The 23,201-nt window shown below is 44.4% G+C and overlaps 1 protein-coding gene across 1 annotated transcript in view; it reads left to right on the top strand.

Annotated features, from left to right (window-relative positions):
• The window catches only part of PDZD2 (PDZ domain containing 2), a 144,223-nt gene extending 125,510 nt beyond the window's left edge, over positions 1-18,713 (top strand). Inside the window, exons 17-24 of the mRNA XM_086629575.1 lie at positions 524-1,314; positions 2,484-2,628; positions 4,687-8,302; positions 8,909-9,026; positions 12,232-12,333; positions 14,758-15,028; positions 17,003-17,137; positions 18,547-18,713. Of these exons, the coding sequence (XP_086485701.1) occupies positions 524-1,314; positions 2,484-2,628; positions 4,687-8,302; positions 8,909-9,026; positions 12,232-12,333; positions 14,758-15,028; positions 17,003-17,137; positions 18,547-18,713 (5,345 nt within the window). The remainder of the gene's footprint in view (positions 1-523; positions 1,315-2,483; positions 2,629-4,686; positions 8,303-8,908; positions 9,027-12,231; positions 12,334-14,757; positions 15,029-17,002; positions 17,138-18,546) is intronic.
• Positions 18,714-23,201: the final 4,488 nt, after the last annotated feature.

The raw sequence follows: 23,201 nt of genomic DNA, 5'->3' as shown, positions 1-23,201 counted from the left end.
CAAACAAAAAAACAGAAAACAAAACAAAAAAAACTTTCTACAAAATAAGATGCAGTTCTTTCTAAGAAGGGCCTATTAGTCTTTAATTTGAAATTGATTGTCATGTGCTTGTGTCTGTGTTCAGGAAGGCATTTTTCACTCTCTGTAAGTTGATGTAGGCAGCCCTGAGCATAAATTTAAGAAAAACAGGAAAGATGTTCTGTTGTTTAAAGTAAAATACACATGTGAATTTGCATCACTTTCTTCTTTGGGTCATAGTCGTAATTTAGAAATAAACTGAAAATAGAACCAGATGTGCCATGAACTGGTTTCAGGAATTACCCATAAATTGTGAAGCTATCTGCCATCCCTCTTGCTGTTTACTCTAGTTAGAGGGAGGATACGAAAAACTTGCTTTTTCTTTTTCAGGAGAGGTTAAATTTCCCCTGCAACAGAGCTACATGTACTCTGCTGTAGTCAGATACATAGTATTAAAAATAATCTACAAATGCAATTAAAGTATAGCTTTTTTTTTTTTTCCCAGCTGCTAGAGAAGCAGGAGTGGCAAAAACAAATGGTCTGGCTTCTCCAACTAGTGGGAGATCATCCAGCCTTCACAACAAGCACGTGGAGTCTGTCCGACCTGGCATCCTCAGCGACAGCCCCAAATCTGCCCGCAGCCCCTTTCATCGACAGAGGAGGGTTGTTTTCTATGATGGTGACATTAGTGATGATGATGAAAGTTCCCACTTGCAAAGAAGCCACAGGGTTAAGAGCCAGGAGGATGCTGGCATTGTCATTACAACCTCGTCTGTAGAAATCGACAATGAGAGCCAGGACAGCGAGTCACCTAGATATAGTGGCACTGAGACGTCTTCCCCTGTCTTCAGCAACTCCATGGAGTCTGCAGACAGCACGCTGGAGCAAATTGACTCTCCTTTCTTCCCCATCATAGCGTTCGATTACTCAAGTGTGCCTGAAGTCCGTCTCGGCAGCCTGAGTCTGAAGGAGCTCCGGGAAGCACAACTTGAATCTAAGAGGTCACCAAAACTTGAGCACAGAGCAGTCACGAGAGTGAAAAGCATGATGAGCACTGAGTGCCGAAGCCTTCAGAGACAGAGGATGGAGGAGCATGGCTCTTACAACAAGCCTATTGCGAGGATGCTCCCTCACAGCAAGAAGTGTGAAGCACCAGACAGGGCAGGGCAGGGCCAGGGTGAGATAGTCACTCTGGTTCGCAACGAGCACGAGTCATTCGGCTTGGATTTGGAAATCCAGGCCATGCCCTTAAAGGTGGTTGTCACAGGGCTGCGGCCAGGTGGAGCAGCAGAAATGGTAATTTTTTTATTTGGGTTGTCTTACTGTGATTTGCTTTCACTTTGCAGGGGTTATTACTACTATGAAGCAAGTGATCTTGTTGAGAGTCAGTGCAAGGGAGATGTTTGTCTCTGCTGGGCAAAACGTCTCATCCCATATTGTTGTGAAGCTGCTGTTAAATGAAGCATTTCTGATGCAGAAGTGCACCCTTGGCTGATTCAAATCTAAGAAAGTCAAGAGGCAAATCTGCTGAAGTGGACTGATCCCCACTCACAGTCACAGTTTGGAGGGAATACTATTATTTTGTTTCCTTTCCTTTTACCGGAGGCAAAGGGAAAACAAGTAAATCCTAGTGGTAAAAATGTTTATTTTATATGCATGTATTCCTGCGTTATACAAATCTGGTACCAGGAGACCTTAGGAGCTGGCCAGGTTTGCCGAGCACCCTGGTAGTAACACGTTACTCTTCTGCGTCTCATACTCACACATATTAGTGTGGATACTTGCTTCACGGTGGATGCAGAATTGCTGGCCTAGATGCAAAGGTGCAGAAAGAGGAAGGAGGACACTCTGGTGTACAAAGCTGGAGGTAGCGTTTTTAATCTAGTTAGTGTCCAATAGGGTAAGAGGGGATATGTCGCAGCAGTTTGAACTGGGCTGTGAGAGCTGAGGATCTGGATTCCCTTCCTGCCTTTTTCTCTGACTTACTGTGGGGTGTTTAGGAACATACTTAGGCTTTTACCTTAAGAGCTCAGTCTCTGTCCAGCTTAGTTATTTAGGAGGGTCCCATTGGTCTAATGGGAGGTCATGACCAGCAATATAATTCATACTTAAAATGCAAAAATGATAGACAGTGATCCAGTCCTGAAGAAGCTAGGGCTGATTCATCCCAAATCATGTAAATGAAGAGGGCTGTCCCCTCCATCCTGATACTGATCTCTCAGAGAACCCAGCAGCTCTTTTGACCTTCCTGGCTTAGATTGATCATTAATTTCTCTCCTGGCAAAAGCACAGTCTGCTCTTTATTTACATGTTGGCAAACGGACGGCGGTGGTACCTGTGATCTGCCGTGATGTGAAATAGGGAATGTTGCTCATAAGCCACTAATTGCTTCCCGGCAATCTTTGCCCCTGTGGCAGTGCTTCTGAGGTGTATTTATAATTTCCTTCGATCTGTCATTGCATCAGGGATCGATGGGCAAGATGACTGTAGGAGACGAGATTACCACCATCAACAGTATCCCAATCAGTAAGATGACATATGAGGAAATTTGCTTGCTTATGCAGTGTCTTCCCACATCCGTAACCCTGGAGATCCAGAAAGCAGCATCAGGTGAGAGAGTAGTTTTGCTTTTGTAACATTTGTTCTGAGTATCAGTGAAGAAAATTCCCTTGGATCAGCTGGCTCTGGTCCTCTGCTGTCCCAGCTTCCCACATCAGTTCAGAGAAAACAGGGAGGGTATGTTGTGTCTCCATTGGTGGGCCAGGCAAAGGACTTCGTCGCCAAGCCAGTCTTCAGGGTCCTCCCTAGCAGCACAACGAGGGGAGCAAACCTACTCCGATGTGAAATGTTCGAAGCTCCCACTTACGTATGTCCCTCCTGCCTGCATTCGCAGAGGTCTGAGTCATTTCAAGCAGACCTGGAACTGACTCAACAGCAACCCTTGTCCTGACAACCTGTTTTACTGATGTGCCTGTTCAGTAAATATATTGACTCTTTATAATCACATCTGTCTCTCTTAAATCTGAAGTTTAAGTAATGTTTTTGTGACTGGACAATAAGATAATAAAAGCCCCTTTTCCTTTCTTTCTTTCCCTTTCATGTGTCAGAATTCTCTAATGTGCAGAAAGATGAAACGGAAAACCCAAGAATACTAGAATCTTATAAAAATGTTTATTTGCATGTTTCTTATAAAAAGTTTCCAGTTTGAACTGAAATATTTGATACCTCCTTAGTCTCTGCTCAGGGCTGATTTATGCTGCTACAGCAATATATGCATCCCCACAGACTGTACAAATTACGTGGTGTGGAAATGAGTGTTTGAAAAAGAAAAGCATACTTTTCAAATTCAGGAAGAACATAATATTTTGCTTCATTTTAGCTTATGATCTTCTTTGTGTACTTATTAATACCTGGGAGCCTAAAGTGCTTCCAGATGCTTCAGTTCCAGTTATTCTTTAAGGAATTTCTGGCTTGGCAGAGAGTCCTGTACTTGTTTCCTTAGATTTCCTTAGATTACTGTGGCTTTTGCAAACTAATAGCGTTGGGGTAGGGGCACATTGGCACTCCTTTATCAGGCAACTCTTCTGGTCTACCCTTCCCCTCACCCTGCCCCACTGGCAGAGAAGGAGGTCTCTGCAGTGTGTGATCCAGCGTGCTGAAGCAAGGCAGTACTTCAAATCCTAACCTGGCTGCTTCAGATTGCTCTTCTGAGATGTCTTCCCCTTTGTTGACTCCAGGAGGAATCTGCACTTCTTAGCATGGGTACCTAAATTAAGTGGTGTGGATAATCCTGCAGGTTTGTGCAAGGATTAGAGAGATGGCATGTCTGAATGAGCAGGAAGGGATGCTGACTCTGTAAATACACCCCTTCTTCTCCATGCACTTTCTGGGCCTCATCTGGTAGTGACTGGCCTCTGGGTAGCTTGAATGGGGATGCATGTCCCAGAAGCAGTGTAGAAAGCTGTGAGCAGATGCTTAGGGTGATGTGCTGAATATTGAAGAGCTGGAGAAATGGGTGAACAGGAACCTGTTGGAGTGCAGCAGGGACAGGTAGCTCAGTGCGTTGCCCAAGAGTGGGTTAAACATGTATTGGAAGCAAGGGAAGGTCTGTGCCAGGAATCTTGTAAAGCCCATATGCTTAATGTGTGTATAACATCACCCATGCGTGTCACATTAAACACCTGCAGAAGTGCCGAGAGGATCAGAGTCAACTAATTTGTGCACAGCTCGTCACCATGTTACCTGTTCACCTTTGTTTGCTGTGCCAGGGCTATGTGTACTCTGTGCAATCTACTGGAGACATCATTCGATCAAACAAGTAATGAGAAGCAGCACTGCTTAGCCCGACTTAGCTGCACACTGACGCTTTCTTTGGTAGTTGGCTGCTTGACTACTGAAATTTAAAATATGAGAATTAAACAGGTCATGACTACTCACCTTGGATAAGTGGATTGCTCCGTCCTTTGTGCTGCTCAAATACGCAGGGTTATGATTAATTTGAGTTGTTGTAAACATCGCTACAGAAGAGGAGGAGTTCAGAGCAAAAGGAGAACATGTAGTCTGAATACGCAGGTGTCTGTAATAAAGCCTGGTGTTTGCTGTGTCACTTTCCGTATCTGACAGGATTTTTCTGCTTTTTTTTTTTGATTTATTTTTATCACGGTGCAGCTGTCAGCAGATTTACAAACCTCATCCTGTCTCCAGGGGTAGACAGTCAAAATCAGGCCGATGTCAACAGCATCCTCGCGACGGAGGAAGAACCGAGTGCCGGGAAGCGAGGCGGAGCAGGTTTGCAAAACGCCGGTGGCGGCTGTGTGGTGGAGAGAACGCCACTGCCACCTGACGCCATGAGCAGAGACATGCAGAGAGGTACCACCACGAAAAGCGGCCGCGCTGAGCACTGCGCGGCCGTCCCCGTCACGGACATCGATGACTTACTCAGCCAAATGGGTGCTCCCGAGAGCAGGGCGCCGCGCACCCCGTCGCGAGCGGAGAGCCCCCTGAGAGATGAGTACACCACGATGTGCTGCTGTGGGACTGACGAAGGCTGTCCCGGTTCCGAGCCGCGGCCAGCAAAGGAGGAGCTGCTGGAAAAAACGACGAATTGTGGAGCTACTGCACAAGGCGTTTTGGGGCTGTCTGTGTTGGACTCCATTAACACAGGCAAACTTTTTACTGTGAATAAAAACTCTTTAAATAACTACTCTAGGAATTTTAGCAGTTTAAATGAGGATGAGCTGCCTGCAGCAAGCTCTCCGGAAGGTAAGAGAAGCGACCTGTTCCCAAAGTCTATGTATGGAGCTGCAGAGGATTCTCACTCGGACGCTGAGTCTGTCACGGAAACCTTTGACAGTGCTAATGAGGAGTTGGCTGGGCGGTGTGCTGCTACCAACGCCCTTGCAGTCTGTACTGTGATGGAGTCGGATGAGGAGCAGATTGAAATTTGTTGCACGAACGATGAGCTGCAAAAGCCTGCACGGGAGCAGGATCTCACATCTGCAACAAGCTCATCCCCTCTGTCCCCACGGCACCCTTACGGCAGCAAAGTTTTGCAGACTGAGGGCTGTGCAATGTGTGGGTCGCTGGAGACGAGCATCAACAAGCTAGGCTTGGAGGATCACAGTGGTCCCACTGCATGTCCCTCACAGTGTTCAGACGTGTCCTCTGCATCTTTGTGTTCTCCTTCCTCAGTTTTTCTGCCAGAAAAAGACATCTTAAAGAATTCAGTCAGTATCCCTGAAGTTTACTCTTTCTCTAACAATGGTGCCTTAAGTACAGAAGAACAGATGGATTTGGGGAACAGTAACGGACAGATGAAATGCTGTGAATCCATCAAAGAGGAAGGGTCTCTGCACTGCAAAAAGGCAAACTTTTGCTCTCCTAGAAATGTCAATGGCTTGGAGAACAACTTGCTTGCGAAAGAAGGATATTGTGATGAGCAGAGACCCAGATCTGAAAGTGAAGCGGTCGTTGATGACTCTAATCATCCTGTTAGCTACTGCTTAGTGAAGAAAGAAACCAACAGTTTGTCCAACTTGTCTAAACCAGACAGCAATCATGTGAATGCATCATCACCAAGAGCAATATCACTCAGGTCTCCCTTTCCTGCTAGATCTAAAGATCCAAAGGCTAACACAACTCATGACTTGCCAGGGAAAAATGAGAAAATCAACTCTGTGACTTCAGGAAGGACTTCAAATGGAAAAGTCCAAAGCTCAGGCACAAATCTCTGCAAAGGAGCTGCAGTACCGCACAGCCCAGCCTCACAGAAAAAATCCTGTCAGGAGCCTAAGGGAATGTCACAAAAAAGTATAATGGACACCCTTTTAAATAACCAGAAGACCAAAGCAGGACCAAAGCTGAAAGGGTTCACCATCAAAAGCAAAGCAAAGGCAAATTCTGATTCTTCCGGCATTAATCCTACCAAAGTCAGTGGGGCTGATCAGAAAAGGATTTCTGTTTCTCCACAGTTGTCCCCTAAACTCCTTGGGAAGAAAACACCGTTGTCCCGTAGTTCACCTACAAACCCAGATCCTGGCAGAAGCGTTTCAGCACCCTCGAGGACTCTGAAGTCAGAGCTAGAAAATAAACCATCGCTGGTGATTTCTGAAGATTCACTTCTGCCTCTTCTGAATGGCACTGGCAGCCCAACAGCAAGCAGTGAAATGAAATGTGACCGTTGGGAGGTAAAAGACCTGCAGCAGGCATGGGGAAAGCCAAAAGAAAAGCAAGTTTCCATGCAGCCTGCAGTGTGTCAGGTTAAGGGTGCTAAGGTGGATGATTTCAGCACCAGAGATGGTCAGTCCAAAGTCGCTTCATCTCCTCAGGGGATACCAAAAGTTGAATACGTGAAAGGGAGGACTGAGAATCCTGGAAGAGGCCTGAACACGATCAAGAGCGTCTATAGTGCAGATGACCTTAGGCAGTTAGATCTGCAAAATGTAGGACCGTCTGCTGCAGGCTCTTCTTTGTTGAGGTCCCCCTCAGTTCAGCCGGAGCAGCTGGAAGGGCAGGAGATCCAGCGCACTTTCATTGAGGTGAAGCTTTCTTCCTCATCGTCCTCGTCGTCTTCCTCCTCCTCCTCTGCCTCTTCCTCACCAGCATCGTTTTTGCAGCTGCCACTGCAGGAGAAAATAGAAGAGGCGAACACAGAAGTGCCTCGGCTGGCTGAGGAGATAGGGACCACGCAGTATTTCTCAAAAGCGGATGCTGCCGGAGACAGAAGTCTCTACGGCTTGTCAAAGCCTGTGACGAGGACTTACTCAATGCCGGCCCAGTTGTCGGGTCACTTGAGGGAGGACTGCCACATTGCTGAGGTTCATCACGTGCAAGGACCTCAGGGCCATGCTGCAGAGGAGAAGTACCCCCAGGCAGCGACAGGGATGCTAAAGATGGTCCGTCTCAACCCACCAAATGGCCAGAGCGGGAAGGAGCAGGCATACACCTCCAAAAGTGCCCAGAGGGTCCATGACGCATGCCCCTCAGCCAGCGACATTAACTGCCCTGCCACCGACAAGCTGAGGAGCCTCAGGAGGAATTACTACTACTACGAGCTGAACTGGCCGCATGAACCTACCTCATCCTTCTCCGTCAAACAGAGGATCAAATCCTTTGAAAACCTGGCGAATTTCGACCGGCCCGTCGTGAAGGCCATCGACATACACTCAGTGGCAAGGTGCCCTCCCACCAGGAGGTCATGCGGCGGGGCCACCGCCGCCATCCCTGCCGGGACGCCACGGGCCTTGCGGCGCAGCCTGAGCTCCTACGGCGGCAGCCCGAGCCCCGCCAGTGCCGTGGCCGAGTCTCCCACCGGCACAGAGCCCACGCGTGCGGCGGGGGCTGGAGAGCGGGAAGGAGAGCCCCGGAGGGGTGAGGAGGGCGGCGCCGTGGCAGGCGCGGCCGCCTTTCCCGCCTCGGCCTCACAGGTGCGGCGCAGCCGGGGTGCGGGGCGGCCGCCGCTGTCCCGCTCCAGGTTGCGGGAGCTGAGGGCCCTCAGCATGCCCGACCTGGACAAGCTGTGCGGAGAGGGCTTCTCCGGGCCGCCGCAGCCCACCTGCTTCAAGACGGAGCTGGAGATCACGCCCCGCAGAGCCCTCGGCGTGCCCGCCCGCACCGAGGCAGCCCCGCCAGCCCGCCGCGGCCGTGCCGAGGCGGGCGTGCCAGCCACGTGCGCCAGCAGCCCTCGGGACAGCGGCTCAGGGACGCCAGGCTCTGCCTCGGACGACGATGCGCCCCACGGCAGCTCTCCGGATGGGGAGAGCTCGGGAAACAGCTGGTCCATCAGGTTGGTGTCGGCTTCGCTGCCGCCGTTTGGTTTTTCATCGCCACGAGCCTCTCCTAAGGCAGAGCTTCCCCAGTGCCTCAGGTCCCTCCTTAAAACGCGTTTGGGCTTTGGCCCTGGTCCCCATTCCCCTCAGATCTGGAGTGCCATCCTTCATCCCTGAAGGGATGGCAAAGCCAGGCTCCTTCTCTGTGTCACCTCTAGCTGGTTTTGGTCAGTTTTTGGCCACATTATGGCACAGCAGGCGCTGTGGGGGGGAGGCTGCGCAGCGCTGGCTGCCAGCGCAGCCCGTGGTGACAAACGAGCTCCTTGTCCTGCCAGAAGCAGTCCTCAGATGTAGCTGTCTCCTTGGTTTTGCTAATGTCTGCTGCTGAAACCGTTAGGGAAGGAGGAGGGGAGCAGAAGGGGAATGATTTTCAGAGTTATTCTTAAATTGTCTTCTCTACTCTTTCCCATTCTTCCAGCATACACCATTTCTTACCTGTTTTCGAGATTTCTGCTTGTTAATGAGCTGGCCTCGTTTGCCCTAATGCAGACTACATGGTATACCTGAAATGTACACAGCGTAGAAATGTAAAGCTGTCTTTTACATTTTTCTGTTCGTTGTAGCTTAGATCAGCTGCTCGTCTCAAGCCTGGACCAGCAAAAACTGCAATCTGTTTTGTCAGCAGTAGTACCAAAATGTGATGTTGCTGCTATGCTCCAAGAAGTCAAAGCACAAGTAAAGGTAAAACCCAAAAGATGAAACTAGATTATTGGCTGTATTTTTAAGGGTTTTCTTAATAGCAGGTAAAGCCTCTTCCAAACAATTTCAGAACTCCTCCAGTAGTCCTCTGGTATGTTACAGTCGCCGATAGTTTTACTAATGATGATTTTTGAATGCCTGCTATAAACCCATAATAAATTTGAATGGCTTTTGTATAGGAAAGGGTCTTGTTTGTCCAAGGCAAAAGCAGCTTTGAGCCACAATAGACTTATTTTAAGTGGAGAGGTATGCCTCTATTTGAGTCATTGTTACAGCTGAGAAACTCCTGGGTTTGCTAATAATTGCACATCTGAATTTAACTTTCCACTGACCATCTGGGTCAGACTCGCTTTCCTCACCATGCGGGGAAAGCTCTGCTCTTCTCTATGCCTTTTGCTGAAAGCTGCAATCACGGAAATTGAATTTATTTTGTTTAATGCTGAACTGGTGGCTTGCAACACCAGCAAGCTCTGCTGGAGAGTTTGTAAGAGACTCCTATGCCTTTTTTGCTCTCTTCGGTGGAAACTGGTTATTGCATTAAGATAACCTGCTTCGTTATCTAGGTGTTTAAAGAAGGCCTCCAAAGTGAAATGATTGCCAGAATATTGCTGCCGTGTTTGTGCTTGTGTTTTTGGGATACATCCACATCCTTTTTAAAATCAGAACAGAAGTTGATAAAATAATGACAGCACTGGAGGGGAAACTCCCATCTGGTCTGCATAACTGCTAGCTCAGCTGTGTTTAGAGTGTTCATGAGTCTTATTCACAAAGGTTGCTATTTCAAACGTAGAACAGGCTGAGGGGAACGGGACCTCCCCAAAATACCCGGCTTTACCTCCTGCCAGGGACAGGGTAGCCAAAGCTTATGAGTCCCAAGAGCTTGGTGAGCCAAGCGGGTTCAGTAGGTTTACTGATAAAATTAGGATTGGATCGTACTTCTGACTGAAGGTAATTAAGTGTTCTTTACAGCATTTTGCATGGGGTCTTGGAGAGATTATTTATTTATGCCACTTTTCAAAGTCTGAGAACTCAAATATTTATAAAGCTGAATGCTTTTTGGAATACACTCCATGTCTGCATAGTTTCTTATCCATATTTAAGCCCATTATGGCACGTACGCTGGAAAATTTTATGCTAGTCAAATGCTGGATTTAAATGCACAATAGGACAGTTCTTTGTAGTTACGCAATTGTTGAAAAATGAGATGGACTGCCTGATTCAGACTGAGAGCTTCCCCAGGAAAAGTTTGTCATGATCTTTTGCTCTGAACAGTGCTGAATTTACTGCTACCATTTAATAAGTGCTACTAATAATAATAAAAAAAAATGACCTTTTTATTGTTTAAATCTCTATGATCAGTGATCTTCAGGTAATAATGACTGGAGACCTTGTGTGTCCACTGTGTGGCCAAGTAAAGCAATAAGCATCTGTAGCGTGGTCTCTGTGCCCCATAGCGCAGGTGCTGGTTGAGGACAGCACTGGAGCTGGGGAGGGAGGAAACACACGACCTCGGCAATGGCGAGTGAGGATGCAGGCTGTTGCTGACTGGCCCTGGACGTGTGGTCCTCACATGACCCTCTAACATCTGAGCATCTGATGTTTTTATTTTGTTTCTTCCCCAGTGTGAGCAAATTAAGTTGTGGTAACAAGGGTTGGAAAGAAGCTGAGCTCTTGAACAAAAAGGCCTGCTTAACGGTCAAAGATACACATATGTTTCCATTTCCCTCACTGCACTTTGAAAGGGGCTAGTGTAGATACTTAACTGATTTTATTATTCCTAGCCTAACATAAAGCTGTTTTCACTTAAGTGCAGGTGAGAAAGGTCTTAACATCTACAAAAGACTGTAGACTAAGATGTTCAGCCCTGGATGCTCCTCTCTCCTCCAGCACTAGAGGATCAGTGATGTGGAACAGGGTGGCATTGGTTTCTGACATTGGCTCTGTGTGTTGCAGGGATGCCTCTAATACAGAGTATCTTCCAGGGCCACTGTTTGGCAAAAAAGTACACAGTGAGGCCAATAATTTGAATGTTGTTTCACTGAAAATGGATAACAATCTGTAGTTCCCTGTGCCTTATGAAACAAAATTAACAGGCAAACGCTGAGTTAAGATGTTGACTTTAGTGAACTAAATATGTCATTTAATGCTAAATAGATTAAGAGGTTGATTTCCAATGATTTTTAGTGTTGTCGGTTTCTGGAAATGACTGATGTTGGATGGGATCCTGGGGAAAAGCTGAGACCTGCTTTCTACTCCCCACTTCAGATGCTCTGCCCCATGGACAGTTACTATACCCATGCTTCACCAAATGCCTGCTTATAGTCCCCCTTACACCACCAAATGTGTAACAGCATCTGGTTTTCTCCTAACAACTGTTCAGAAGACAGCACCAGACTTGCTGAATGGGATTGCTTCTCTCTCATGGCAAATTCTGTATTTTGGCAGCAGGCCATCACTTCGAAGAAATCAGCTTTACACCTTTGTTCTGATCTGGAGCCAAGTTCAGCCCTGGTGCAGACCTGCACCAGTCCCTTTCCTTGTGCTGGATGCTCCCATTTCCACAACAGTGCAGCAGTGTCCCGTTTGGATCACTAGCAGGCTCCTTGCTTTCATCTACCAAGTGAAACAGTTTCTCCTGGTGTCCCATCTAAACTTCCCAACCTTCAGTTTGTAGTCGCTGCCCCTTATGAGATTGTCCAGCATTGCTGAGAAGAGGTTGATGCAACTGCCCTGCATTAAGCTTTGTAACTGCCTTTCAAGAGGAAAGAGAAATGGGATAATGGAAGTGTTAGAATTCCCTGGAAAGTACAGTGCTTGGTTTAAAAAGGTGGATGGAAATTATTGAGTTTTGACTGCAAAAGATTTATTAATGCAAAGTCAATTACAGGCTGCCCGAGGTTTAAGACACTTCCCACTACCCTAATTTTGACTTTGCTTTCTAGCCTTGGACTGACTGAAGAAACCTTTGCGGTCACCTGAGTACTCCTATGTGGCTGCTACTCATGTGTAGCATGAACAGAAATGCATTAAATGTCTCAGTTTTAATTAATTGATTTGCTTTTTTCATCTGCTATAATCTGAGGGTACTGGGAATTTGTCGTTTGTGCAGAAACCTGGTCTTGATCTTTGGTTTTGTTTTTCTTCACCCCCCCCCCCCCCCCCCCCCCCCCCCCCATTTTTCTGCTAGAGCAAAGAAGACACATACTTCATAGTCTTGCACAAAGAAGAAGGAGCTGGCCTGGGATTTAGTGTGGCTGGAGGAATAGATCTGGAACAGAAATCAGTCACAGTAAGTGATGGCTACAAGTCATTTTTTTTGCAAAGCTCACTTTAAAGCAGGCTGGTGATTAGATCAAGTGCTTGTTTATCAAGACTCACTGCAAGTCATTCACAGTCGTAAAACAGTGTCTCTCAGAGGCGTCTGTGTGCCATCTGCTACTGAAATCAGAGTGTGTCTGGGAAGAGTAATTTTTATTATTGGAAACGGATGCCAATTACGTTTTCAGTCTTTAAAAGTCTGTTACTGGATGAGATCGGTTAGATCTAAATTCTATGAGTGTAAATAGAATTATGCATGTAGTCACAGCGCATGCGGCCTTTTAGGGGAGACTTTCATTTCCAGTCCTTGAAAGTGAACTCTGTGCAGCAACGATTTTGAAGGTTTTTGCAAATCCTGAGGATGGCTGTTTCAGACGTCAGCAAACATTCTGGATTTCACTTCACAAATTTGTTTTGGTGTTACTAAGATCTGTCGATTGTCAGTAAATGAGTGTTGTTTTTTGGTGTGATTTTTTTTTTTTTTAAATAAGCCTTGTACAACATTCTGAACCAGGGATATTATGTGCTGTTAAGTGATAATTGTGTGTAAAAAGTGGTACCAAGCAATCGAAATAGTGCTCAAGAAAAGATTTGTGTGGCAGAAAATCCAAGACAGCCAGTGTCCCATATGACTATTTCTTTACACAAGATAAGCATTTAAATCCTGCCCTGAAAGACAGAGATCCATTAAGTGCTGAGATTGGAAGTAGGATATGTGCTCAGTCTTTAGGGCCTGCAGCACCCCTTGCAGGAATCTTCTGGGTTTTGCTCTTAGACAAGATCAATGTAAGTAAATATATTTTACATTAAGCCGTCATTGAGTTAGAACATGGTCACAGTCCAGGGACGAGACTCCACTTCTCTCGCCACGGAGTTTGTGTTCCCTGTCTCTGGCCCAAACACTTGCAGTGTCAGCTATGAACAAGGGCAAGGCTCAACAGTGTCCCACCCTAGAGAACTCCTCACTTAGAGACTGGGACGCTGCCTAAAAATACGATCTTGAGCTCCATCAAGCTGAGCAGCTGATGAAGTCTTTCTCCCGAATGCCGTTAGCCATGAGACAAAGAGAACATCAGCTCCTGCTCTTTCCAGATCCTTTTTTTTCAGTGTGTGTGTAAGCATGCTCCTTAGGTGGGCAACATTTTAATGTCCTTGACCTACTGGGAATCTGGGTCCCAGCTGGGTTTAAGGTTGACATTGGGTGCTGAGCTGCTTAGATGGGGTGGAGACATAGGAATGCCTAGTGAACTTCAAGGTACTGAGGAGTTGAGCATGTGAGGGAAGGCAGCAGATGTTTTGGACATGACCCCTGTATTCCACTTACCTCTTGCAGTTGAGTGTCTACATCTGTCGTTGAGGCTGTTACTCCAGCTTTGAATGCCTGTTTAGACTGGCTGGAAATTCATCTTCTTGGATCTGTTGGGTTCTGGCAGGTGCCCTGCAATGAGAGGGAACAGGAGCCAGAAGGCTTCCGATTCGTCACTGTTGGTCTGGGTATTAGGAGAAATTCCTAGAGAAAATGCCATGCAGAATTGTGGCCACGGATTTGCTGTCTTGAATCTTTGCCAGTGGACCTAGAACTGTGTGCATGGAAAACCATAGTCTGGCTGCTAAAATTACAGTGCCTGATAGGCAAGTCTTTAAATACCAGGTCTTGACTCTTCTAGTCAGTTCCTTCCTGTAAATGGCGCACATCTAAATCTCAGCTGCACTTGCTGGAGTTTGCTCAAAGTCTAATCCACTCTAAATAGAGTATTTTTTTTCTCTGTAAAAAATGCATTTCAAGCCACTCAATCATCCCTTTGCGTCTATTTGCATGATACTTGATCAGCCAAATTGATGTGGGCAATTAAATACTCGTACAGCTGCCATAATTCAGAGCCCTTCTGTGCGCAGGTGCTGCGCGCCGCTTGGAATCATGCTTTTGAAAACAGCACAGGATGCACGTCCCAGTCAGTGGGAATCTGGGGAGTGGGTGTTGCACACAGCAATGTGGTTCTTGGTGTTTGCTGTAGCAGGCGTGTGGATTTAACCTGTGTGTTGCCTGGAAGTATGTTAATTGAAGACCTTTGAGGAGTTCAGTGAAAGCATGAGTGATTTTTGATGTTACATGCTCTAGCTGGTTCTGGTTGTCTTTGGCTTAGAAATGACCATGCAATAACAGCATCTTTTCCTCTGCTTCCCCCCCCCCCGCCATCTCTAACTGCAGTTCTTGTCCAGTCACTTAGGCCTTGGTGTTTGAGGGTGTTTGTTGGAGCAAATGTTGTGTGTTTGATATCCAAGCAGTGGGCGCTGATTGCAGACTTCGGTAGGGACTTTGTGTTCACCTTGGCCTGTAGAATGCTGTATGTGGTCATGAGGTTAAAGCATCTCTAAGTTAAAATCTTTCTCGTAGGTCCACAGAGTGTTTTCAAAGGGAGTGGCATCTCAAGAAGGGACTATTCATCGAGGAGACCTTGTTCTGTCAATCAATGGCAAGTCTCTTGCAAGCTCAGTCCATGGGGATGTCCTGAATGCTCTTCATCAGGCAAGACTATACAAATATGCAGTCATCGTCATCCAGAAGGAAAAAGACAAAGCAAACAATTTTTCCAGACTTGAAATATCAGCTACTAGCAGAAAATGTGTGGGGTCTGGAAAGGATGTTTCCATGGAAATAGGAACAGGTATGATCTTTGTCCAAGAACAATTGGAAGGATTCCCTTGCAGAGCAGACTGAAAGGAAAAATGTCCGTGTGTTTTAGATTAAAAGTGTCTGTGCCTTATGTGATTGAAGGGAACAAATGAAATTACCTTTAAATTTTATTTGTTCTTTTTGGAGCTTAAACACAGTTTGGGTGTTGGTTTGGGTTTTTTTTTTTTTAAATATCATAACTAGGCAGAAACTCAGAAGGACGTTTAGGGCCTAATCCAATATCTACTAAAGTTAGTGATTCCGCATATTCTTCCAATCTAGGATAAACTCTCTTTAAGTAATAACAGTAGTCAGTGGAATAAAACAAACAACCAAAAAAGTAAAAAAAAAAAAGCCACCAACCCACAACCCCAAGCCCTGCAGTTTGTTATGCACAGGGACTGAACTTGCTCTTTGTAATAGCAGATTTCATACTGTTCCTACTAAAAACAGGGAAAAAATTATTTTGATACTGCAGTAAATGGAGCTAAGTCAAATCCAAGTCAGCCATCCTATAGGAAACTAGGGATCAATGATTTATGTAGAAACATATCACAGGAATCGTAAGTTCCTGTTTGGGAACAAGACAGCATTTCAGTGTGAAGGCTGCACTTGAGGTGTCACAAACACCTCAAATATCTTGATTTTTTTTTTTTTTTTTTGTATAATTAAGACACAAACCCCTTTAGTACCTGTCTGTGTGCCGCTGCGTCAGGAGCAGGGGATGACCTGCTTTGGTCCTGCACTGCTGCAGTGTTCCTGGGAGGGAGTGGGCAGTGGTTACAGCTTATTGCCGAGAGATTGGTGGTGCGGCTTCTCCTGCCTTCCAGGGCAATATCAGGCACCCCAAAACTAGAAGCTGCCACTCACCCATTTTTAACCCATTGGCCATAATCATTACTGTTTTGTTGGTTTTTTTCGGTGGCAGTTTTTATTGTTTTATGCTTTTACTGGGTTTTATAGTACAGCTTTGTAACAAAGCTTAAAAGAAATAGAAAGGACTCCATAAATGAATGGATCAGTCTTTCTGGTGTTGTTCCCATGGATATAATGTAAGTAATCACTTCAGAATCCCTTTCTACCCTTGATCAACTCCCTGCATCCTGCATGTTGACAAATGCCGAATACCTGCTGGGTGCAGGCACTAGGGGGCAACAGTATTTCATAAACTACAGCATTGGGTTGTTAAGAACATCTTTTCATCCTGAAGACAAAGCACATCTTCAAATGTTCTAGAGAACGTTTAAAGTTGTTTGAGATAACAGTAGCAGTAATTTGTGGTAGTGCAGACTGCGTAATTTTTACAGTCACACAGGGCAACGAGGGTCCTGTTTTCTGAAATTGTGGATTTATTTCTTCCTAAGCAAAATCAAATTTTATGTCAGCTACAGCAATACTGTGTTTTAAAAATACCTGATATTCAGGAGGTGGGATGCTTCTACAAGTAATTACGGTTATTTCCATAGGTATGGGACCAGAAAAAAAATTTGTACTAGTGAATGATTACAGTCTTTTCCTTAAGAGGACGGGGCATGTTTGTTTAATGTAATTTTTTGTTCGTTACTGTTATTTTAAAAGATGTGGCTCATTGAATAAGAAAGTGGGAACAAATGAGAGAAAAAGAAGTGCTCTCCACTCACTATTTGTGTCATTTTTCAGTTATTTTGCTGGTGGTTAGAGTCTTTGCTAAGTTTGCTAAGCTTTAATAAAAAAATGCCTTGGCAAGTTTTTGTTGAACATGCGAAATGAAAATGTCTCTGTGCATAAATGCATTTTGTGTTGTCTCCCTTTTGGGCCTGCAATAATACGCCTTCAGTTCTGAGAAACTGGGTGACAACATGTTCCAGCTTGGATATAAACCAGACTCTGAATTGCTTTGTCACTGCAGCAAAAACAAAACCAACGAAACACAACTTGCAATTTACTGTTAACTGCCTAACAAGATGCTGTGTGTATTCTGTCACAGATCCAAACCTGGATATGAATGATGTCATCTGTGTTGAATTATTGAAAACCTCTGCTGGTTTGGGATTCAGTCTTGATGGTGGAAAAGCTTCCATTGCTGGAGACAGGCCCTTGCTTGTAAAAAGAATATTTAAAGGTACTACAAACATACAAATGCCATGGGTATTATCTCAGTTTTCTTCCTGTGCATTGTACAGACGTTCTAATTCTTGGACTCAATGTGTTTTGAAGCAAGAGTGGTTTTTGTGGCCCTCGTTTGTTACTGCTTGCTAGCCAAAGTGGTCATTAAAAAAAGCGCTCCTGAGAATGGCTAGGAATTGCATCTGCTAGTAAATGTTTGTGGAGCAATCTGATTTACTAAATATGATGCAGTTCCTTCCTGGGCATGTCCACTATGCTAGACATTAAATTACAGCAGCAATATTGTATATGCCGGTTTGAGCAGTTCATGCGTTATCCAGTTCTCTTTTCTGAAAGAAGCACAGTGCAGATAATCAGTGTGATTCCAAAGCACCATCCTCCATTATACCCGATTAGTAGTTTTACCTTTTTTTTGGTCTTTGTTATTTTTTTGTTGTTAAATATCAGTATTAGCTTTTGCCAAGAATACGTGACGTTCATATTCAAAAACTGCCACCCTTGGATGCTTTGTTTGTCAGCAGGTAGTTAAACTTACATGAACCGTGTATAGAAAGGAAACCAATCCTGCAACTATGCTGTGATTTTTTAATACGTCTTAGTCTGGGATTCAGTTTAGTGAAAAATACAGCACTTTCTAAAGGAAGCTGAAACTCTCAATGAAGCTGTACGCAGCATTTTTACAGCATTACTTTTTAGTGGTTTATTTTCTCATCAAGGAGAAAAATCAAACTGGTATTTCCTAAATTGCTGGTCAATTTCTGTGTGTGTGTGTTTTTTCCCCTCTTCAGAAATTGGTTCTGGGAGTAAAGGGCATGTTTAATTTTTGAGCTCATTAATTTGTGTCCTTAGATACAGTCCTTTCCTCCCCTCCCTGTGATGTCTGATGTTAGTTAAATTATCATTACAGAAAACATTCTTTCGTCAGCAGTGAAGGGTGTGCCTCTCTCTAGGAGCTGTTTCCGTGTCTGGTGTGTTTGTCCTAAATTTGCTCATTTTTGGTTTCTTCATCCCTGTTAGCTGGGTTTTACAATGTACTGCATTATCTGCTTGTTACCACGTTAAAATTCCATTTGAGAAGATACGTCCATGCCACATATAACCTCTATGTTTATTTTATCAAGCAGATTTTCTTACAGCTACAGAAATGATGTACAGCATATTTCATGCGCTCATGCTACTTCCTTCAAAAATGGTTTTTTCTGAGAACAAGGATTTATCTTGGTTAAAATAACATTTTCTGAGATGCAGCATGGGGTGGATTGCTAGAGATGAGCTGAACATAAGTAACTGAAATTGCCACTGTTGGAAAAATGATTGATTTGCTTGTTCATCACAGTGGAAAGCAAATTTCTGTGGGTTTACTTTTTTTTTTTACACTGAGTTTTTTTCCCCTTTTGCTCCTAGGTGGTGCTGCAGAGCAATCTGGAAACATAGAAACTGGAGACGAAATTCTTGCTGTTAGTGGAAAATCATTACTTGGCCTCATGCATTACGACGCCTGGAACATTATTAAATCTGTGCCAGAAGGCCCTGTTCAGTTACTAATCAGAAAACACAGAACTTCAGTATGATGAAAGCACTACATCTAATCTCATTTGCTAAGACAAAACATTTAAAATTGGCTAGAAGCTGTCTTTGTTTTAAAACCACACAGAAGTGTCTTAATGCTCTACAGAGAGGTGCTAAGAGCCTTGGAGAACCACTAAGCAAGCATGTAATAAAATCTTCCCTAATTATTGAGGACGAAGGAAGCCAAATGTTAGAGACACTTTTGTATGATGTGGCAGTTTTAATGGACCTTCAAGACCTCTCCTGGGTTTGGTTTAAAGCATTTTGACTGAGATGAATAACACTGTGCCTGTCCCTGATGTTTTTAGTACCTGCAGAGCGTTGGGAGTATTAAGTTGTTGGTTGCCATCCTGTTGACAAGGATGAGTATTAAGACTGTACTATATCACTTAGCTGTGGTAAGACTTGAGGACACTTACTAAGGATCTGGTCCTTTTTTGTTGTTATAAGAGAATGTCTGGAACAATCTCACTTTATTCTTCTAAGTGCAGTTTTGCTAAAAATGCATGACAAAATAGTATAATTTTGCACAACTTTTATGCCTAAACCATGAGCGTTTTATTGCGAAGCTGAAAAAATCCTCTTAAAACTGATGAACTGACTCAGCATCCACCACAACTGAATCTGCTCTTAGATGCAGCTCGTGTCTGAAAGCACTTGGCATTAATGCGGTAGAAATCTGTGAGCAAGAAAACAATGTCCGAATAATGAGTCCACCGAGGTGTAGACTGAGTTGTTAGTTGTGATTAAAATGGGAGCGATGAAAATTGGGGTCTGAATTTTCAAATTTAGGCTTCTTACGTTAGGCACCTTTAAAATATATATATTTTTAAAAGAGGGATAATTTCAGGTGCTGAGCACTTGCGGATCCCAGAGACTTCAGCGGTCGCTGAGTATGACTGAAAGCTGGGCTGCTTTCATTCAGCTGCAAGAGGTTTAAGGCTGCCTGACTTGAAACACTCAAGTTGGAAAATGGTGGCCTAACTATGGGGATAATAACAGATTAAATCTGAACTAGCCATATTTGTGATGGCTTTTAATCGCTCTTTTTTGTTGTCTCCTGTCCGCTATTTATTTTTGCTTGTGTGAGAGTGGGTGAGGATGTGTGTGGAAGATACAACTGTGCCTGGCTGCGTCGGGAACGTGCTGATGCTGAGGGTTCTGGATGGTGCAACTGAAAACTGTTGGTAGAGACGGGAGAAACCGTGGTATTAGATACAGCAAAACTGAAGAAGTTGCAATGCTGCAGGTGCTTCGTTTGGGTTTTCTCGCCTCCACTCGCAGCGGAGGTGTCGGTAGCAGGCTGTGCCACTGAGTGTTACTCACAGTCTGCTGTCCTGGGAGGAGAGTGTATGGGTGCAAGGGATCAGGCTCTGTTATTACTCTTCCTACATCCGGGATAGCTAAACAACGTAAGAGAGATACAGGGGGAGATGGGCCGGTGTCCTTTTCAGCTGCAAACAAGTTGTTTGTTCAGAGTGCTCAGGTTGTTTCTCGCAGTAGGCTGGAGACCGCTCCACAGCCAGCGTGCCCAGGGCAGAGAGCTCTCAGCCTGGAGCCGCTCCAAATCCGAGGTGCTACCTGCCTTTGTAGTGAGCCAAGACACTGCGTGGCTGTTACAAAATGATCTGGGCTTGTCGCTTGGCCTCACCCTAAGGTCATATGGTGGTTCAGTTTATTTACATTTATTCAACAGTGCTTGAAGCAATTGCTTCCAGGTGAGTGGAGCACTCACTTTGGTTCATTTCTGTGACAGCTTCATCAGATGGCAACTCGTGGTGTGCAGAGGAAAATTCAGTTCTGTGAGGCAAGAGACCAGGCGAGCAGAAGAGCTGAGCAATGTTTGCCTAAAAATGAATAGATTTAATTCTTTTTCAGTGACGCATTAGCACGTGAATCCAGGGAGAGATGTAACTTTTGGTTACGGGAAAGGCAATACTGTACATAGTCCTCCAGCTGCTTTGCCAGCAGGATTTCTGTTGAAATTGATTCAGGTTCAGTGCTGTGAAATGATTGTGGAGTTGGGTCCTCCATGACCCCAAAGCTCAGCCGCTCCGTCAGGACCGGTCCTTGCCTCCAGTCACCTCCGCGGTGGGAGAGGCTTCAGGAGGATGCAGCACTTTGGGTCGGAGGACCACAATGAGGGTGCAGGCCTGTGCTGGGATAAAAGAGGTTACTCCTGCATGTTTGCTGAAGAACAGGGAGGAAATATTTGGCAATGACAATTAAACGGTGAGGCCTTGTTCAGGAATGACCAAAATCTGACTGTAATAGCGTGTATAATAGATACATAAAATGCATGTGGAATTTAATGCAGCGTAGTGAATACATACCTGTATACGTATAATGCGTACAAGTGCAGTACTGACTTTTTGCTACTTTAATGTGGTAAATCACAGTTGTGTTTTAGGAAACGGCGGGTTTTTTTTCAGTCCACGGTTTGAAATTTTGGACGTTCCAACGCAGGGAGGTGTATGTCTCCCTCGCTCCTAAACCGGTGTGAGCTCAGAGGTAGAGTCTTCATTTTGTAAATTAAACTTAATTTGAGGTGTCTTTAAGATGATACATGGTGAATATTTTCAGATGCTTAATTGCAGGTACTGTTCGTTGTGGGTGATTTAGAAGGCTTTCGTTTTTCAGTAATCGAATACTGTTCAGTATTTTATTTTACATGCACGTAAATATGTGTTGGCTGAGTAACAGCAAAGAGACGGGGATTTTTGTGTGTGATTCAGTAGTGGCTATAATTTAAAAGGTAGATTTAATGTTTTAAGTCAAATAGTTGCTATGGGTAGATTGATACACTTCTCTACTAACATTACAGCAAGAAAAAGAATATTTAACCCTGATTGTTTCTGTTCCGGAAAATACTTTTTTTTGTGAAAGAACAAGAAACATCTTTACTGATGCTACCAGTGTTGATATGGTTATAGTAGCATTTCCTGATGTGTCTGTTGGGGTGACATTCCCCATAAAAGCCTCAGGATTTACGCAATATGGGTCTGCTTTATTACAAACAGGATGGGCAGACCAAACAGATGTAGTGAACCTTTGGTTTTGCACCTGTCAAAGTAAATGTTATTTTTCTGAGAGCCTTATTGCACCAAATGACAGAGAGCTTTGCATTAGTTTGTCAGTATTCAGTAGGTTCATGAGCGTTTTTGGCCCTGCTGTTTGCATATCGGTCCCCACGGTGATTCTTTGCCATGCTGGTGGGTTGGCCAAGCTCTAGGAGAGTGGTGACTCTCCAGAGACTCGCAGCTGCATCTCAGAAGACCAAAAAATCGGGATGAAATTACAGACTTGGTCCACAACTCTTCACCAGGAACCTAAAGGCATTGCAGATATGGTGAATTTGCTCCTAGATGGCGGAGGCCTGGTGGAGGGCTTTGCAGCTTCTAGGCCTAGGGCAGCTCAGGATGCACGTCCTGGATACGAGAGTGGGTTCTGGTGCGATACTGCTAGTACATATTCTGCATCTTTTTGTACCTAGAAGCTCTTTCCAGCTTCTGTGGAGGCTGCATCTGTACTAAAAACTGTGAGATCAGGCCTAAATTAGGGAGGGAACAACATCTGACCATTTTCTTGCTAAAAAAAAAAAATAATATGAGAGCAGATAAATATTAAGAAACTGTTGAGTGATTCATATTTTCTAATGACCCTCACTTAAAATTAATCCTAGTTAACATTCTGCTGTGGTTCTTATTGAAATCTGAAGGAACTATTCCCAGATAGGAGTGTTTGCCTGCTTCTACGTTTAGGGTATGTAAATGTACAAGTGGAAATATTGATGAGGAGTAGAGTAGAAAAAATTGGGGATATCACTCTAGGTAGCTTTTGTGTGTTAGGCTGATACAATTATTGTATGATATTGTATATCTACACTTTTATTTATATAAATAAAACTTCTTTTAATGAAAACAGTTTTAAATGCCTTGTATATTTTAAAAAGTGAGTGCAATAACATGAAATAGATTGTACAATTTTTCAATTTGGTGTCTCTGTTATGTAAATCTGTATCGCCATAAACTGTTTCGTTTGGGTTTTTTAGTGATTTTGAAAATAAATGGTATCCTTAGTACTCCTCTAGATATTTATTTCTGTTACACCAAAGTCTGTCTGGTCCACAGTTGGAACTGGCATTGCAGGGACAATTGCAGTTGTCCTGGAGAGCACAGTCAAGGACTAAGTGTTAACGTTGTCCAGATGTGCATCTAAGCTAGAAGTAAAATAGTGCCCTGTAAGAACTGTCCTTCAGTGTGAAGAGGATTAAAGTGTTTGAGAAGTGTTAGAAGGTGTGTTATAGGACCTGCTTTGGTGTCTGGGAAGGTGTATTTTATTTTTTCCTGGCCCTTTGCAAAGACAATGCACATGGCAAAGGTGAAATGTGGAGTTTTCATTATGAGCAGCAGTCCCTGGAGTGCATCACCTATAAACTGTACCTCCTGCCCACCCCTTGAAGAGACAACAGGTTGTATGTGCAGGGAGTG

This window comes from Tauraco erythrolophus, chromosome Z, assembly GCF_009769465.1.
Source record: "Tauraco erythrolophus isolate bTauEry1 chromosome Z, bTauEry1.pri, whole genome shotgun sequence".
Classification (NCBI taxonomy): Eukaryota; Metazoa; Chordata; class Aves; order Musophagiformes; family Musophagidae; genus Tauraco; species Tauraco erythrolophus.
Note: the sequence above shows the minus strand (reverse complement) of the source record. Positions and strands in the feature narration are given on the sequence as shown.